The 17,475-nt window shown below is 53.8% G+C and overlaps 4 protein-coding genes across 4 annotated transcripts; 2 read left to right on the top strand and 2 right to left on the bottom strand.

Annotated features, from left to right (window-relative positions):
* Positions 1 to 390: 390 nt before the first annotated feature.
* On the bottom strand, positions 391 to 9,205 carry QC763_0070020 (uncharacterized protein). The gene is made up of 5 exons (XM_062905971.1): positions 8,358 to 9,205; positions 8,225 to 8,302; positions 6,505 to 8,167; positions 1,208 to 3,700; positions 391 to 1,153 (listed from the first exon to the last, which is right to left on the bottom strand). Exons 1-5 carry the CDS (start codon positions 8,402 to 8,404, stop codon positions 938 to 940), a joined length of 4,497 nt encoding a protein of 1,498 aa, XP_062766134.1. The 5' UTR covers positions 8,405 to 9,205; the 3' UTR covers positions 391 to 937.
* On the top strand, positions 8,732 to 11,055 carry QC763_406300 (uncharacterized protein). Its single transcript, XM_062912269.1, has 3 exons — positions 8,732 to 8,789; positions 8,872 to 9,594; positions 9,699 to 11,055. Exons 2-3 carry the CDS (start codon positions 9,526 to 9,528, stop codon positions 10,893 to 10,895), a joined length of 1,266 nt encoding a protein of 421 aa, XP_062766133.1. The 5' UTR covers positions 8,732 to 8,789; positions 8,872 to 9,525; the 3' UTR covers positions 10,896 to 11,055.
* A 746-nt stretch (positions 11,056 to 11,801) lies between these two features.
* On the top strand, positions 11,802 to 15,638 carry NCR1 (niemann-Pick type C-related protein 1; the record flags this gene model as incomplete). Its single annotated transcript, XM_062912270.1, has 1 exon — positions 11,802 to 15,638. One exon carries the CDS (start codon positions 11,802 to 11,804, stop codon positions 15,636 to 15,638), a length of 3,837 nt encoding a protein of 1,278 aa, XP_062766132.1.
* A 685-nt stretch (positions 15,639 to 16,323) lies between these two features.
* QC763_406315 (uncharacterized protein) lies at positions 16,324 to 17,224 on the bottom strand (the record flags this gene model as incomplete). The annotated part of the gene is made up of 4 exons (XM_062912271.1): positions 16,324 to 16,358; positions 16,410 to 16,604; positions 16,645 to 17,135; positions 17,181 to 17,224. The coding sequence occupies 4 exons, from the start codon at positions 17,222 to 17,224 to the stop codon at positions 16,324 to 16,326; spliced, it is 765 nt and encodes a 254-aa protein (XP_062766131.1).
* Between the last annotated feature and the right edge of the window lie 251 nt (positions 17,225 to 17,475).

The raw sequence follows: 17,475 nt of genomic DNA, 5'->3' as shown, positions 1-17,475 counted from the left end.
GAATGCTTGCGGACTCTAGATTGTGGCGTTTCAAAAGACCCGCTGGATGGCTTGAAGGCTGCAGCTTAAAACCCATCTGACATAATTTGTCACCTTGTGAGCAAGATGATAGACTTCCACACCAGGCGGATGACGGAAGGCAGTGTGGGCTAACGGATGGGCCACTGAATCTCAACTGTGGTATCATCAGCCTTGACTGAGACTCCCCAATGCTTGATCAGGTAGCTAGTTAGCCACTTCCACGACGTGATACTCAGTCATCATGACCTCAGTAGCTCAGGTAATCCTCATTTCATAGTTGCTTATATTTCTCTCACAGAGCTATCATATCGTCCCACCCCCTCACTCCTCAACACCCTTCCCCCATATACCTCCCTTTCCCCCATCCCAAAATCCCAAAACCCAGGCTATGCTATGCTAGAGCATTCAAACTACCAAACACAGAAGGAAAAACAAAAATAAAGGACACTACCATTGTTCGAAACATACAAATATGATACGAGAAGAGAACCCCCCCTTCTCTCCCCAGAAAGAAAATAAGCCACCCTTTCCCGAACCACCACCCAAACCTCTCTTCTTTTTGAGACACTGGGAAGGAAAAACATGGAGCTTGAGTGGTGATAATACACATATTCTAACCCTTTCGACCCTCAAGGCGCCAGTATAAAGACAAAACCGCCTACTCATAAAAAGCAGGGCAGCAGCGATAGCAACAGTGTCGAGAAATGTGGCCATTCTTCTTGCCGATATCATTGTGGGGTGGCTTCTGTTGTAAAGGTACCGGTCTGGATACGGCGACATTCCATGGCCGTAGACGTTTATACAGCTGCAAGGAAGACCAGCCGTTGCCCTGGTCCACTCCCCCACCTTGGAGCTTCCTCCTGCTCCTCCTCTTCTTCAGACGTCTCATCGAAGCTTGGCGCCGGTAATGGTGGTCCTACCACATGTCGTTCCTCTCGTTCCCATTGCCATCACCCTGCGCGTAGTAGTAATTCTGGTCGTGCTGATGTGCATGGCCGTTGCCATTGGCGCCGTTTTGCTGGTATTGCTGCTGCTGGCCCCCGTGCTCGTACTCGTATATCTGAGAATCGTCCACATATTGGACGCTGTCATCGCCCTGCTGAACAGGAGAATCACCGTACTGACTGCCCGACTGTCGTTTGCTCGTTAGTGAGGTTCTAGTGTGTTGTTAACAAGGGATACATACCCGATGGTACTCAAAGTCAAAGTTCCCATCCTGGGCAGCCTGCTGAGCGGCCATCTGCTGCTCCAACGCCTGTTGCTCCGCTTCGCGACGTTTCCGCTCCTCTTCCTGCCTCTTTTGCTGCGGCGAAATCGGCACGTTAAGCTGCGGGTGCATAGCCTGCACCTTTGCGAGGTACGAATACATAAAGTTGCTGAGCAGAACCTGGCTGTGGAGGGGACGTCGAGGGTTTGCGAGCTTGATATGAGCCATGCGGTAAATGGCACGCTCTTCGATGATGGGGAACCGCGTCCAGTGGTAATCGATGTCGGGACGCAAAATACGTGCCGGTGGCTCTGGACTAAGTGCCCGCTGCTTCTCCTTCTTGTGCGCAGCCTCCTTCTCCGACTTCTTCTTTGAACCTCCGAACAGGCCGCCAAAAAAGCCGTCTCCTCGCTTGCTGTCGCTAGACTTGCGCATCGTCTCTTTCTTCTTGTCGTCCTGCGGTAAGCCCTCGATGCTTTCTCGGTCCAACCGGAGGCTCTCGCGGCCCTTGGGGTTGTCGATGGAGTTCTGCAAAACATCAAGACGAGCATTATCATGGCCCTTCTCATTAGCTTTGCTCTTGGCCTTCCTAGCCTGTTCTTCCCTCTCCCGCTCCCTCTCCCTCTCCCTCTCCCTCTCCCTCTCCCTTTCCTCTTCCTTCTCCTTCTCCTTCTTCTTCTTCTCCTTATCCCCGCTCTTGAACCACTTCCAACTCGAGGTCGACTTTGTCGATGCTATGCTCTCGGTTTCATCCTTATCTTTGCTCTTCCTATCCGCCTTCTTCTCGACGTTGTCAAATGTGGGGATAAATGTCAAGCTGCTCGTGGTAGAGTTGCTGTTATCAGGTAGCGCCTCTGGGTGGCTGATTTTCTCGAGAGGGTTAGCGCTCGAGCTCCCGGCCGACCCAGCAGCCGACTGGGCAGGTTTGCTGGGTGATGGCCGTTTGCTGGAGCGAGCCGGAGGGCCATCAGCAGGAGGCTGATGAGCCTGGTCTTTTTGCGTCTCCTTCTGGGACGTCGATCTCTCCGGTGATGAGCTGGCTTCTTCGACCGGCGGCGTCTCGACAATCTGAGGAATGGCTGGCGCGGTAGCAGTCCGTGCTGCTGCTGAGGCTGCCCTGACCGGTAATGACTCTTTGCGGGGGGGCGACGAGGGAGGCGAGGCGGCTGTCGTTTCACCCTCCTGAGCAGAACCGGCAATAGAGTCCAAGCCATCGCGCGAGAAGTTCTGTTGTCTTCTGACAGTCCGCGTTGGCCTCGAGTAATTCTCGGCGATTGGCTCCGACATGACCCGCGTCAAGGGCTTGCCAATGGATGGGTCCACCGGAGGAAGCGGTGGCGATTCCTCAGAAGACATCTTGCTGGCCACCTGTTTCTCCCCAAGCTTCTTTGCAAACCGCTGACTGCCGCCCTTTCTATAAGTCGTCTTGGTTGACCGCCGAAGCCCCATGCCTGGTGCCACAGGCAGGATCGGACTATCTGCCCCACCATCCTCCCCTCTGGTCTCGTGTGCCAGCTTCTGCACCACGCTTGTTGGGTCGTTGACGAGTTCGTTGAGACTAAGCTCGGGAGTTGAGTAGTCTGGGAGGGAGCCATTTCGTCGAAGCCGTTCGGCACCGTCGGTATAACTGTCTCCGTTTTCAGTATGAGTGTTGACCTGTCTCGATAGCATCGACTTCTTCCGTCTCAGGCTTCCCGAACCACCACCGACTTGTGCCCCATCAACCGAGAGAAACGAGTCTCCCGACCTCCGCTTCATCGTTTGCACCCGATTTTCAAGGAACGTCTTGAAAGCACCGGTGTCGAGTTCGGGGTGTACTCGTGCTGGCACCCATAGCAACCGGCTTGGATCTGCTTCGTCGTCATCGCCGGTGGGGGCTATTGACGGCATGGCCATCAAAGACACGCCAGAAAAGGGCAGGAGATCGGGGTCGTGTGTGTTGGACACATCCATAGACATGCGTCGCAGCGCCTGAAGGTTGCTGAGCTCCTGTGCAATGTCATTGGCATTATCGATGTTGGTCAGCGGAAATCCAGAGTCGTCGGCCTGGACATCGCGGAGGGAGGGCGTCGGGGACAATGGCGACAGGGGGGATCGAACGCCATCATGCGAGTTGCTTCGTTCTGTGGGGATGCGGGACGGGACTGTCTGGGTTTTTCGAAGGGGGTTGCCGTTGGGACTGGCATTACTCGGAGTGGTCACGGTGCTCGTCTGGTCCGAGGTGGTGCGCACCAGTCGTAGTCTGTCGTCGGCCGGGTCGTCCGGCCTGGGGGCCTTGCCCAACTGCTCGCTGGAACTCTTGGACGCGATAAAGCTAAGTGGCCGGTTGTCCTCGGCGCCAGAATCTTCGTCGTCGCCGTACATGGTGCCGATCGCTTCGGTGACGTGATGGCTCGGGTCTGAGATGGATAGTTGACTGGCGTGGCCTCGACGGTTGGCAAAGCTGCTGCCAACATCGCGGAGTCTGGAAGTCTGTTGAATCGTCCGAGGCGATTGTCAGCGATCGCTATTACTAGCCACACATCAGGAACAGCCCCTGGCCCACTGGGGCCCATATTTTTTTTCCCTCCATGCGCTTGCACGGCCGTTCGGGTCTCGCGACACGAGGGCTCCCATGCCCAGCATCCAGGAACTCGGCAGCGGTCAGCGGCCGAAGACCCCGAGCCTGACATCCGACTTCCCAGCACTCGGCGCCCGGAACCCGGAACGGAAGGTGTTCGGAAGCTTTCTTCTACGCACCATCATCCCGACTAGTATTGAGCCTCTAGGAGGGCCTGATCCCACCCACGAGCTGTGTGTGCTCTTCTTCGCTTCGTTGTACCGATCGACCGCTTGCAGTAGTGCTATCGTCTATCTATCATGGGCGGAGGATGCGGCTGTTGCTCGATGCACTTGAACTCAAAACAACCAAGTCTTTGATGCGGAGAATCCTGGGCGCAACGGTGCTTGGCAACTGAGGCAGATCGTCGGGACGTAAGATAAGAGGGCCGGTGCCTTGAGGAGGGGTTCGAGCTTGGGGGAGAGAATTCGAGGAAAAAAAGGAAGATGTTCGGCCGGTCGGATTTGCGCGTCAGTCAAGCACCTGGGCTGAGTATGTCTCTGGACTCTGGTGGGGAGTAGACAACGGATTCGACCGATCAAGGTTCCATGCGAGAAGGGTTTCGAGACACGGGGATACGCGGGCGTTTCAATGTCTTACAAGGCCTCCGATGACCGTGGAGAGGCTCTTGCGGTGCTGCTGGCGACGGGCAGTCCTCGCTCGGTCTGGAGGTGAAGCAGGTAGCAGAGTCTTGGGAAGGAGAGGGGAACAAATGGCGTAGGCAAAGGCAAATCAAAGGCACAGGCGGCTGTTCTCCTCTCTTCCCTCAATGGTATGGTAACGAGCGAACGGCGGGCAGGCCACTGGCTAGTAAATTGAAAGCGTTGCCCAGGTGGGTGCTAGGGGAGGCCGGGGCGATGGTCCAGATCAGGCGTAGATTTCCTTGGCCCACCGCTCTGAGAGCCTGCATTAGCGGCAAACAACAGTGGGTGCTGTCACGTGCAGCCACTGTTGACACGCTGAAGCCGTGCATTTTGGCGCCCAAATTTGTCTACTTGGGGGCTTTCACATTCTCACATCCACATTCCTCTCCCCTCCTCCTGTCAGGACCACCTCTCACAGCTGCAGGGACAATGCCGTCAGCTCCTGTGAGGGTCTTCCCAGCCTGATGGTTCAGGTACAATGCTCTCAGGGCAGCGGGCCCCCCCTTTGTGCGAGCTGAGCCTCAGAGATCGATACATACAACAATGTACAAAAGACCCGGCCAGTCGGATTCATCGTCATATCTAACAGGGGACAGAGAAAGACCTTGTATTGTCTGTTCCCCTCTCTCAGCTGAATAGGCAGGTGTCATTCATTCTTTTCCAGAACAGGTGTCCACTCCATTCCATCAACAATCTGTATAAGATAATATACGCATATACGAAGTAAAATCGACCCGAAATGACCGGCTGGATCCGGTCCACGCGCGCAAGAACGGGGGGTTTCACTGGAGTGGCGCTGACGATGTCATCGGCCAGATCTCCCTGATCCCTGGCCTTTCAAGGCTGTTTTCTGTTCCAACAACGCCAAAGAGAACCAGGACAATCCATCGAGAAAAACGGGCTGAGTCTGCTTGATCGTCACGGCTCGCTGGCCTGATGTTTCCAATCCCCCCTCATCCATAAACTTTCTCCAAAAAGAACAAATCTTGATACGGAGTATCAACCGGGGAAAAGAAAATCCCCGATTCATCCAACCCTCAAATGTGTGCCCCACACTGTTATCGGGTGCGAAGCTTGGTACTTTTTTTTGGAAGCCCAAAGAGAATAAAAAGAAGCCTCTCTCCCCCCTCTCCCTCCCTCTCCACTCCGCTTGTGACTGAAGCCCCATTGACAATGCAATCAATCAGATTCATTTTAAAAAAAGAATCACAAAATGAACCATTCACATCTTGGAAGCGGCGTGCGATGCATGCATGATATTGTCATCTCGGGCGGCCAATAAAGAGAGCGGGCGCTACCCAACCAACCACAGGGACTTGTGTATCCCGCTGCCGCCAGCAACGGCCGGTGGCAAGGGGTCACTATCACGTTTTCGCCAAAGTGAAGATAAGGGGGTTGTAAAGGGGCTGGCTTTTGCTCCAAAAAGCAAACAGTCGTCTTTTGGCTTTGAAACTGCCTCACAGCTGTGGACTTCTTAAGAGACTCCTCCAAAGTGGCAACTCATCACTCACACAACCTAGGCCCGACGGTCTCAGACCTGGCAGTTTTTTAGGGCCCGTTGCCTTGCCAAAGACACCACGACCTGTTCGTTGTCCAGTTGACTGCTGCAGAGTACGATGCGAAATAACGTTTGATAGCTCCGATCGGACGGAGAAATCCGATCTTTGCCTGTAAACGCGCGTTGACTGTCAGAGCGCAGGCACTTCGGATGTCCTCATGATAGCATGTTCATCCAAAGCCGCGTATGGTTTTGCCTTAAAGTCCCATGTCGCCGGAGCATCACGACCTGACCTGTCGGAATGCAAATCGAGAGACATCTAGAACTTTTCCCGAAGTGACACAAAATCGGGACGCACTCAACATGGCCTAACAGTACAAGGTAGCGTGGGTAGCAATGGATGTACTCTATTTCTACAGCACACCTACCATTGAATACCCCCACAATATCTACTCGCTATACACATTGCTCAACCCCCCCCCCTTCCCAACACCTCTCGACATCACAATACCCCCCCTACTCCCCCCCCACGAACCCTAACCCCCCTCGCCCTCCCCACAACATCAACCCACCCCCCCGGCCTCCTCCCCCTCCCCTCCCGATTCACCACCCCCTCCACCACCCCCCCAAACCCCATCAATTCCCTCTCCGAACACCACTCCCCCGTAGCCATAACCCCCACCGGTACCTCCCCCCCCTTCCCTTGCACAAACCCAACCGGACAGCTCAAGCTCGGCAACCCACAAAAATTCCCCAACCACACAAACTCCATACTCTGCATCGTCCTATCCCCATCATTCAACCCATAACTCAACTCCCCCGTCCCACCCCTAATCTCCCACCCCTCACACGCCGTCGTCGGAGTGACAATAATCATACCCGGGTGCTGTTCCCACAACCACGCCAAATGCTGCATCAGCAACCTTCGGAGTTTTTGCGCGAGCATGTAATCCGTTGCCGGGGTTGTTCGCCCAAGCGCCAAGAGGATCCTATTGGCGTAGGTGAGGTTTTTATACTCCGGTAACAAAGTAGCCGCGTCTGTTAGGACGGTCATGGCGTGTGCGATTTGCCCTTCTTGCAAAAATGGGATGGTGACGGGAACAGTGGTGTACCCGTGTTTGGCCACTAAAGTGCGGATGAGGGTGTTGACCAAGGTTTGGATCGCGGGTGTGGCTTGGGATATCCACGCCTGAGGGATTCCCAACACTTTTGCGTCATCGGGCGTCGGGAGTTGGATTTTCAACGGAGAGGGCAGAGGTGGGAAAGGGGAGGATGAATGCGGGGTTGAAATGACGGAAAACAAAGCGGCGAGGGAGGACATATCCGCTGCGATGGGGCCGAGACAAGCACAGGTGACGCAGTGGTTGGGGCCGGGGCGGAAGGAAAGACGGCCGTGGGTGGGTTTGAGGCCGTAGACACCGCAGAGGGAGGACGGGATGCGGATGGAGCCTCCGCCGTCGGAGCCGAGACCGATGGGGATGAGACCTGCGGCGACGGCGTAGGCTGTGCCGGAGGAGGAGCCGCCGGTGTAGTAATTGGAGTTGTGGGGATTTCGTGGAGTGCCGTAATGGGGGTTGTTGCCTGTGGTGTCGAGGCCGAATTCGTGCATGGAGAGTTTGCCGAGAATCAGAGCACCAGCAGCTTCGATTTGCTGGACGCACCAGGAGGTGGTCTTGTTGGTGGAAGAATCGGCGTAGACATTCGGGGAGCCGAGGGTGGTGGAGTAGCCTTCCATGTCGTACTCGTCCTTTACGGCTGTGGGAACACCGTCGAGGGGCCCGAGAGACCGGCCTTCTTGGTAGCGAAGAGTCGATTCCCGGGCTGAGGCGAGAACCCGTTCGGTTCGGACTTGGAAAAAGGCGATGGAGTGTTCCGAGGCGTTTTGAATGTCTCGGCGGATTAATGGCAGCAGAGCCTCGGCCACATCGAGAGGGGTGATGGCGCCGGAGAGATACAACTTGCGGTAGTCTTCAACGGAGTAGTACTTTGCTTCCGGATAGAATACGGCAGCATCGGGTTTGGTGTCTTCTTCTGCTGGCTCGTTCTGCAGTGGCTCCTTGTCGACTTCTTCTGGTAATGGTACAATCTGTGGTTCGAACCATGGCTCATACTCCTCAATGTATGGGATAATCTTTCTCAGTGAGCCGAATCCGGTGTTGTTCCATATCAGTTCTCTCAGCAACCGGAACCATTCCATACTGCGTTCTGTATCAGTAAGGCGTCCAAAGATGATCAACTGGGCCCGCAACACTCACAGATTTGCAGCTATCATAAGAAATACGCCGCTGATGGCTGGGTTGCTGCCTCTTTCATTTTTGTATGGTACCTCGGGACTGTCGTAATGTGGTCAGTTTGCCTGAACTGTCAAGAGTGATATGGCTTACTCACCCCTTCAAGGGCTCCGGATAGTTGAGGAATCGTTGACGGTGGGCCATCACTTTGTATGTCTTGGCATAGGACTTGTCCTAAAAGATGTCCTGGCAAAAGGTGTAAACAAAGTCCAGGCGGGGATAAGCAGCTATTTACAAGTTTTCCTCTCGTGTCCTCGTCCGGCGAATTTCCGGAAACGCGTGGTTGAGAACCTGGAATGGGTGCCGAGGGAGGTGCTGTCAAGCTGGAACAGGAACAGCGTGCCTGTAACCCCTGTCAAATTATCGGGCGGCGCGGGGCGTCCGATCTTCAGCGACCACGAGTCGGCCGATGACAGCTCATAGTTTCATGTCATTAGTTTTTCCGTCTCTTGGATATGTGGTGGCAGATGACAAATGTTCATGCTGTGAAGATGCGATGTGTCCAGAGAAACTTGTTGCTGAGACCGAGGTATGAACCTCTCTGTTTATTCAAGTCGCTTGGACAACGGTATTTGTGGACGTTGTGATGTTAAAACTGGACTGCTGCACAGTGACGCCACAGATAGATCGTCCCAGCGGTTCGTCCCATGGCCTTCGGTTCTGACTTGGCGCATGGCGGGTCATGTGATTCATATCTTCAGGGCTGAATAAAGGGAAGCTGGCAGCCAGAAGGTGTCCGAAAGGGAGCCACGAAGATGACCTCTTTGTTCTCCAGGAGCATTGGTCTACCTGACTTTCAGGTTGGAGAAAGCAGCCGTTGGACTGTGGGGATGGCACGCTGTTGGACATGCTCCGGTCCGTCACACAGCGTTGCGTTCGGCAGACACAAGGCGGTCCCAAAATCTCTAATGGCAGAGAAAAAAACATGTCCAGTTTAGCTCCATCATTAAGAAGCTATTTTGACCAGTTTAATTGTCTACATGATATCATATTAATACATTGCTCATAAAAAGCTTCTCTTCTTCATCATGGATGCTCATCAACCCTGGTCTGTGCGCTGTTACACAGGGTTGGGCTGGAACTGATAAGATAAGGATTCCGTTTGTCGTCGGCAACATCCACAAACCCCACAGCCCTCAATCACAGCTCCGTTCCACTCCACTGCAACATGTTGTTGTTTTTTTGGCAACGGGCAGCGCTATATAGCGGTTGAAGTTGTAAAGCTTATTTTGTTTCTTATTTGAACCTAGACACATTGTTCCGTGATGGGGGGAAATGGCCCGCTCGACGCGGGCACACAAACATGTGCAGAACGGAACCGCAAACAGCTGATTGTAAGTGCTTCTTCATTCCGCCTCTCCAATGCCATGTCTCACCGAGACACAACTCACCGGTGTAAATATAAATGCAAAAAACTTACCCTTCTGTTTGTTGTTAGGATGACTTTGGTTCAGTGTTGGAAGAATCCCTGATTATCCTTCTGACTCAGGACTATGACATTGAGAAAGATTATGATGAGATCACGAGAGTCTTGAGAGGACTGGCGGAGAGCGCAACCGCGGAAGCGGCCACCGGATTTGATCCATCAGGCCTCGGATTCAGTGTGCCGGACCTGGATGAGCCTCGTCTTGACGATGCGACAACGACAAGCGACAACCGCATCTCAGATGGTTCAGGCGGTGACTACACTGGCACATCGCCTTCTGACTTTTCATCTGACTCTCTTGAGAACCAGATCCTTGTCGACCCGGCAACTTTCACCGAGGACCACAAGATCGCAGAGCTTCGAGGGATCTTCATTGACCGGTTTACCGAGCACACTCTTAGGCGCATTCTCGGGGAGAATGGTGGCGACTTGAACCGTACATTTGACGATTTGCTCAACCGACAGTTTCTCGAGGACTCGGGCGATATCACGAAAGGCATCGATGCATTCTTTGTGGGCGACAATGCACAGTACCCTCCCAAAGGAAAAGGCAAACGTCGGAAAGGATTACCAAAGAAGAATGTGTTGGCAGTGAACTACAAAGCAACGTCGGTGGCAACCGACGGCGAAGAGCTTCACGGCGCAGGAGACTTCATTCAGCCATCCTCAGGCCGGGCAACACCAAAGCGCATACAACCATATTCATTACCGGCCATCAATACCAACTCATCACCAGCATCGAAGAAGACTGCGGCAACTCTATCACCTACACCTCAATTGGACTTCGGAACCTCTCACCTGCATTCAGCTGCCTCGCTTCGACGCCAAGGACCTCTTGCAAGGCAAGGCGCGGTGGTGTATGTGGAACGAGCGCGGGAACAGGCCAGTGTAGCGTTCAGACAAGCTTCGGAATACGCAGATGAACGTGCTCGACAGCAAAGCACAGCCATCATGGTTGATCTTCACGGGGTTCACGTTCTGGACGGTGTTCGCATCGCGAGGGAGCATGTCTGGAGGTGGTGGAACAATCTCGGAGAAAACCGGGCAGCAGAAGCAAGAGATCCGGGCTTTACTGTGGTCACTGGTCTTGGGAGGCACTCTGCCGGCGGGGTTTCACGCTTGCGCCAGGCTGTTGGAGCCATGCTGAGGAATGACGGATGGAGGGTTGAGACCTTGACAGGCTCATTCCATATTAGGGGAAGGGTATGATTGTTGGATTGTTACGGCGCTCTGTCGGGATATGTGTGCATACTGGTTTGTCTGGTTGATAATATGGGAGCGGCGTTTGTTGGGATATACGGTCATGATGGGATGAACGGGCATTGTCTGGGTAGTATAGCGAGGGAACTTTTTGGAGTGAGCTGACAATGTTGGTATTCTGGACAGTGTTTTGATGGCATGAGCGTCATGTAATTAGAGATACCATCATCAACGTTTGAAATGCAGTGTGCGAACCGACCATTTGGTCGGGCAGATGGCCCAACGACTGCAGACGAAACCCTCCATGAGGCCATGATGGTAGGTTAGTTCCAGGTCACAAGCATGGGCTAGCGGACATTTTCACTTTGTGCTCCTTTACCACAGCCCGGAAAATGCGTTTACAATCACACAAAGATATCTCAAGGCTGTCGACAATACAAACACCAGATAGATGGTTCTTGTATATCGTCAAACTGATATAGATGAATGTCTACTAATTCCAGAGTAACAGATGGCTGACTGCAGACAAGCCGTCTTGGCATCGCTCCAGCCACCCCATCACGGATCGATCCTCAGGCACAGACTTCCCAATGCGGTTTGGTGGCTTCCCCAGAACAACGCAGCCAATTGGCGTCGGCCATTCTGCGACGCATGACGGCATTGGATGCCAACGCAGCGAGGCACCAGCTGCATCCGCCGCTCCTTCGTCTCGGCCATCCCCAACTCCCCCAACATTCAACACAACACCCGATTCTTCATCATCACCGCTCGCTTTTCCCTGGGCAGTTCCACGACTGCTTTTGGGATTTGTGATACTTTGCAATACAGAGCACGAAATCCCGATATCCCCACCGTTTGTTGACGGCTCTCTCAGCCCCTCTGTCAGCCCGCCGCCGAGCGGCCTTATCGCGCACGATGACGAAGCTATCGCAGCTGTTCGCATCGGGCGGACTCTTACTCACCGCACTCAGCACGGCCGTCGACGCTGGCTACACCCCGAAACACGAAGCCGGTCGCTGCGCAATTCGCGGACATTGTGGTTCCAAGAGCTTCTTTGGCTCTCAACTACCTTGCCTCGACAATGGCCTTGCCGAGCAGCCTGACGATAAGCTGCGCAAACAGCTGGTAGACTTTTGCGGTCCAAAATGGAGCGAGGGCCCAGTATGTTGCGATGCCGAGCAGGTCGACGCTCTCAAGTCAAACCTCCAGACCGCCAACCAGATCATTTCGTCGTGCCCGGCATGCAAGGACAACTTCTTCAACATGTTCTGCACCTTTACCTGCTCCCCCGACCAGTCGTTGTTCATCAATGTGACGAAAACAATGGAAAAGGGAGGAAAGACGCTGGTGACAGAACTGGATCAGTTAATATCCAAGGAGTACGGGACAGGTTTCTACGAAAGTTGCAAGGATGTCAAGTTCGGTCCAACAAACTCGAGGGCGATGGACTTGATTGGAGGCGGTGCCAAAAACTACACACAACTGCTCAAGTTTCTTGGGCAAGAGAGACTGGGCGGTTCGCCATTCCAGATCAACTTCCCAGTCGACTACCCTGAACGTGATATGAAGCCACGGCCGATGGTACCGAAAAAGTGCAATGACGAGGACCCAAACTTCCGCTGCGCCTGTATCGATTGCCCTGCGGTTTGCCCCGAGCTTCCGGATGTCGAAGAGGCGGGATCATGCTACGTCGGTGCTCTGCCATGCTTGTCGTTTGCGTCTATCTTTACCTACACCGCTCTGCTCTTCTTGGCAGCTGTTCTGGTGGTTGGAAATGTTGCTTGGAGAAAGCATGCTAAGCGCAGGAGCGAAAGGCTTAGGTTATTGACAGATGCTGCGCCGAGTGATGATGAGGATGAAGGAGATTTGACACAGAACCCCGCCATGCTCGATCGCCCGCAAAAGACATACATCATCAACACCTGGTGCGATGCCGCCTTTAGCAGACTAGGACACGCCGCGGCTAGGTTCCCGGCGATTACCATCCTCACCAGTGTTATTGTCGTCATGATTCTCAGTGCTGGTTGGTTAAAGTTCGATATTGAACAAGACCCAGCTCGTTTGTGGGTGAGCCCAACTTCTGCTGCAGCTCAGGAGAAGGCCTTCTTCGACACTCAGTTCGGGCCTTTTTACCGGGCTGAGAAGGTCTTCCTCGTCAACGACACCAACCCCGAAGGACCTGGCCCAGTTCTCAGTTACGAGACGCTGCTCTGGTGGATGGAGGTAGAGGAGAGCGTCAGGAAGCTCAAGGGACCGCAGTTTGACAGCTCTTTCCAGAACCTGTGCCTCAAGCCTACTGGCAGCGCTTGTGTAGTTCAGTCTGTGGCTGCATACTTCCAGAACGATCCGGATCAGGTCAGCCCAGACGGCTGGAAAAAGACTCTGCGGCAGTGTGCTCAGTCGCCTGTCGAATGCCGCCCCGAGTATGGCCAGCCTCTCGAGCCTTCCATGATTTTGGGCGGTTACCCAAAGGGCTCCGCGGACCCGACAGAGGCGACTGCCATGACGGTCACATGGGTGCTCAACAATCACGCCGAAGGATCTTTTGACGCCGAGCTCGCCATGGACTGGGAAGAGGCACTCAAACAGCGTCTTTTGTTGCTTCAAGAGGAGGCCAAGGAGCGTGGCCTTCGCCTCTCTTTCTCTACTGAGATCAGCCTGGAACAGGAGCTCAACAAGTCTACCAACACCGACGCCAAGATCATTGTCATCAGCTACATTGCCATGTTCCTCTATGCGTCCGTTGCCCTCGGCTCGACAACCTTATCCTTTAGGGAGTTCATCAATAACCCCTCGTTGGCATTGGTGGAGTCCAAGTTCACTCTCGGTGTGGTCGGTATCCTCATCGTCCTGATGTCCATCACTGCGTCCATTGGTCTCTTTTCCTGGGCAGGGCTCAAGGCCACACTGATTATTGTCGATGTCATCCCCTTCATTGTGCTCGCCGTTGGTGTCGACAACATCTTTCTGATCGTTCACGAATTTGAGCGCGTCAACTTGAGCCACCCAGACGACATGGTCGAGCAGCGGGTGTCGCGGGCACTTGGGCGGATGGGCCCCTCGATTCTCTTTTCTGCCATCACCGAGACCATCTGCTTCGCTTTGGGCGCTTTCGTTGGCATGCCTGCCGTTCGGAACTTTGCCATTTACGCTGCCGGCGCCGTTTTCATCAACGCCATCCTCCAAGTCACCATGTTTATTTCGGTTCTGACGCTCAACCAGATCCGGGCTGAAGATTCTCGTGCCGATTGCTTCCCGTGCATTCAAGTCAAGTCTGCTCGAATTCATCTGAGCGGCAACAATGGGAGTCCTGGAGCCAGATATTACGAGTCGCCGCCAGAAAGCTTCCTGCAGCAGTTTATCAGGAAGACCTATGCACCAAGGCTGTTGGGTAAAAAGACCAAGGCCGCTGTCGTTGCCATCTTTCTTGGCATATTCGCTGCCGGTGTTGCCCTGCTCCCCGAAGTTGAGCTTGGGCTAGACCAGCGTGTGGCAATCCCCGATGACTCGTATCTTATCCCATACTTCAATGATCTCTATGCCTACATGGAAGCTGGGCCTCCTGTTTACTTTGTCACTCGAGAGTTCAACGGCACCAAGCGGTCTGAGCAGCAGAAGATTTGTGCTCGCTACACGACTTGCGAGCAACTGTCCTTGACCAACATCCTTGAGCAAGAGCGGAAGCGCTCCGAGGTCTCCTATGTCTCTACTCCCACTGCCAGCTGGATTGACGACTTCTTCCAGTGGTTGAACCCTGACAATGAAGCTTGCTGTGTCGACCGCCGGAAGCCCTGCTTTGCCAAGCGCAACCCTGCCTGGAACATCACCCTCTCTGGCATGCCCGAGGGCGAGGAGTTTACTTATTATCTCAAGAGATTTCTCAGCGCGCCCACCGACGAGGACTGCCCTCTCGGTGGACAAGCTTCCTACGGATCGGCCGTGGTGGTTGACTCGGCACGCAACACCATCCCAGCCAGTCACTTCCGCACCAGCCATCGCCCCCTCCGCAGCCAAGAAGACTTCATCAAAGCCATGGCCTCTGCCCGCCGGATCGCCTCCGACATCAGCGAGAGCACGGGCCTTGATGTCTTCCCTTATAGTCTCTTTTACATCTTCTTTGACCAATACGCCAGCATCGTCGGTCTCACCACTGCCCTGCTCGGTTCCGCCGTCGGCATCGTTTTCATCGTCTCCAGCATCCTCCTCGGCTCCGTCCTCACCGCCGCGGTGGTAACTCTGACGGTCATCATGGCCATCGTCGACATCATCGGCGCCATGGCCGTAATGGGCGTGTCCCTCAATGCAGTCTCCCTCGTCAATCTCATCATCTGCGTCGGCATAGCCGTTGAGTTTTGCGCCCACATCGCAAGGGCGTTCATGTTCCCCTCCCGAAGATACATGGAGCGTGCCAAGAACAGGTTCCGTGGTCGGGATGCGCGGGCGTGGACGGCGCTGGCGAACGTGGGGGGGAGTGTCTTTTCGGGGATCACGGTGACCAAGATTTTGGGGGTGACGGTGCTGGCTTTCACGAGGAGCAAGATTTTTGAGATTTATTACTTTAGGGTCTGGGTTGCGCTGGTTGTTTTTGCGGCGAGCCATGCGCTGGTTTTCTTGCCGGTGGCGTTGAGCTTGGGTGGGGGGGAGGGGTGGGTTGATCCGGAGAGTGAGGGAGGGTTGGAGGCTGATTTGACTAGTCGGAGGTATAGGGCTTTGATGCCGGAGGAGGAGTCGGATTCGGATGCTGATGCTTGAGAGGAGAGGAGTTTTCAAGGAACATGGGGAGAGGAAGGGTGGAGGGTAATAAATGCATGGCGGTGGTGTAGAAACATATTTATGTCTTTCTAGAGCGTTGAATATATATTTGAGGGATGTTGGGGTGGTTTTTGGAGATTTGGGGGGGGTTTGAAGAGGCTTTTCAAGGGATGGCTTTTGAAATATGAGAGGTGTATGTTGACAGAATTGTAAACATAGTAAATATGCTTTTGTACAGTTTTTGAGTGTCTTAAAGATCGATTTGGACGGCCTTGATTTTCTTCAGTTCTAGATGCTCCCTCGGAGACTTGATTTAACCACCCAGAGCCCCACTGATCATGTCCCATAAATATCCTCCAATCAATGCCCAGAGCCCAGGACCATCCTTCATGTCTTTGGTGATGGTGAAGAGGTTGGATAATTGAGATGAAGTGGGTGATGCCAAGGGGGTGATGGTGTCGTGAGTACTTGCTGAAAGGGGGTTGCTTTGATGTGTGCAAGTGGAGAGATATGCGTACAAGCCGAGGGATCCATTGCCGAGGACGCCTACCAACGTGCGCAGGCTGAGGGCATGCGCGCGTATTAACTGAAGGATGCGTGTACAAGATGATGGGTGCGCGTGTCAAGGGGAGATGCCCGTGAAAAGGGTCCTCTTGACTATTATCCTAAAGCTCTTGATCTCTGCTCAATAAATATGCTCCTCCCCTATCGAGAATCTGTCTGTGTCTATGTATACGGAACACCGACAACGAGATTCATAGGCAACCTTACAAACTTCCTCCAGATCCTCTGGGTTGATTTTGTTCCACCTCCATTCCACCACCCCGGAGGCTTTTTCCTCCATCAATTCAACCAACGACTTGCGCAGCTTCTCCTCGCGGTCTCGGATGTACTTTTGTTCTTTTGCGAACCAGTGAGCCGCGAGCTTGTCTGGCGTTATGTTCTCCACCCAGGTTGAGCCCGGGCCTGGGGGGGGGGAGGTCAGTGGGGGAAAAGCCGTCGTAACCGCCTAGTTCTCGCTTGAGGTCTTGAGCGAGGGTGAGGTATTCAGTTCGCCAGTCGGGAAGACGGCGAGGGTGTTGAGTCGCGAGGTAGGGGTCTGGCTGTTGGCCAAAGGCGGCGTTTTCGCGGGCGGAGAGCGAGAAGATAAACTTCAGGGCTCGGGAAAGTGTTGTGCGGATGGCGTGCTTGCCGATGGTGCAGAGGTTTGCTTCTGGTACTTGGGTTGCTTCTTCCTTGATCAGGCCGTCAAAGAGGATGGGTGTGCTTAGGTTGGCTTCTCCTTCTTCCCCTGTGCGCACAATCCAGACTGGGATGTTGGCGGCGGGGCAGGCGGCGAGACCTTTTGAGCTAAGGTCTTTTCTTCGAATGACGAGAGAGAGAGCGCCGAGGAGGGGGTGAGGGATGTAGCGGTCGACATCCTCATGGAGGTAGGCCGAGAAAAGTCCCTCTTCCAGATCCAGTTCGAGAGCCAGCTCGTTGTATGCGTATAGTAATCTATGGTATTCTTCACTGTTGTCATGTTGCTGACTGATCCCTTACAAAGTTTGACGATGATCCCATTCCCATGACCGTCGTGAAATCATGAGGGGTTAAAAGCTAAGATTACTGACATGCGCATAGGAAGTATCGTGTTCGTGTGAGAGATGGCCGTTACCGGCCCTCTGTGTTTTGTTTTCTATGAGCTAATACTGACCACTTCAGGACCGGCTTCAAACGATAGAATCTCCACGTGAGTTGCTTGGCTTAATTGCCGAGTTTGAATAGTTTTTTTTCTTTTTTCTTTTTTTCTTTTTTTCCTTCTTCTTTTTTTCGTTGTGATGGGTCTTCTATTCCT

This window comes from Podospora pseudopauciseta, chromosome 4, assembly GCF_035222475.1.
Source record: "Podospora pseudopauciseta strain CBS 411.78 chromosome 4, whole genome shotgun sequence".
NCBI lineage: Eukaryota > Fungi > Ascomycota > Sordariomycetes > Sordariales > Podosporaceae > Podospora > Podospora pseudopauciseta.
This window is presented reverse-complemented; position numbering and strand designations above follow the sequence as displayed.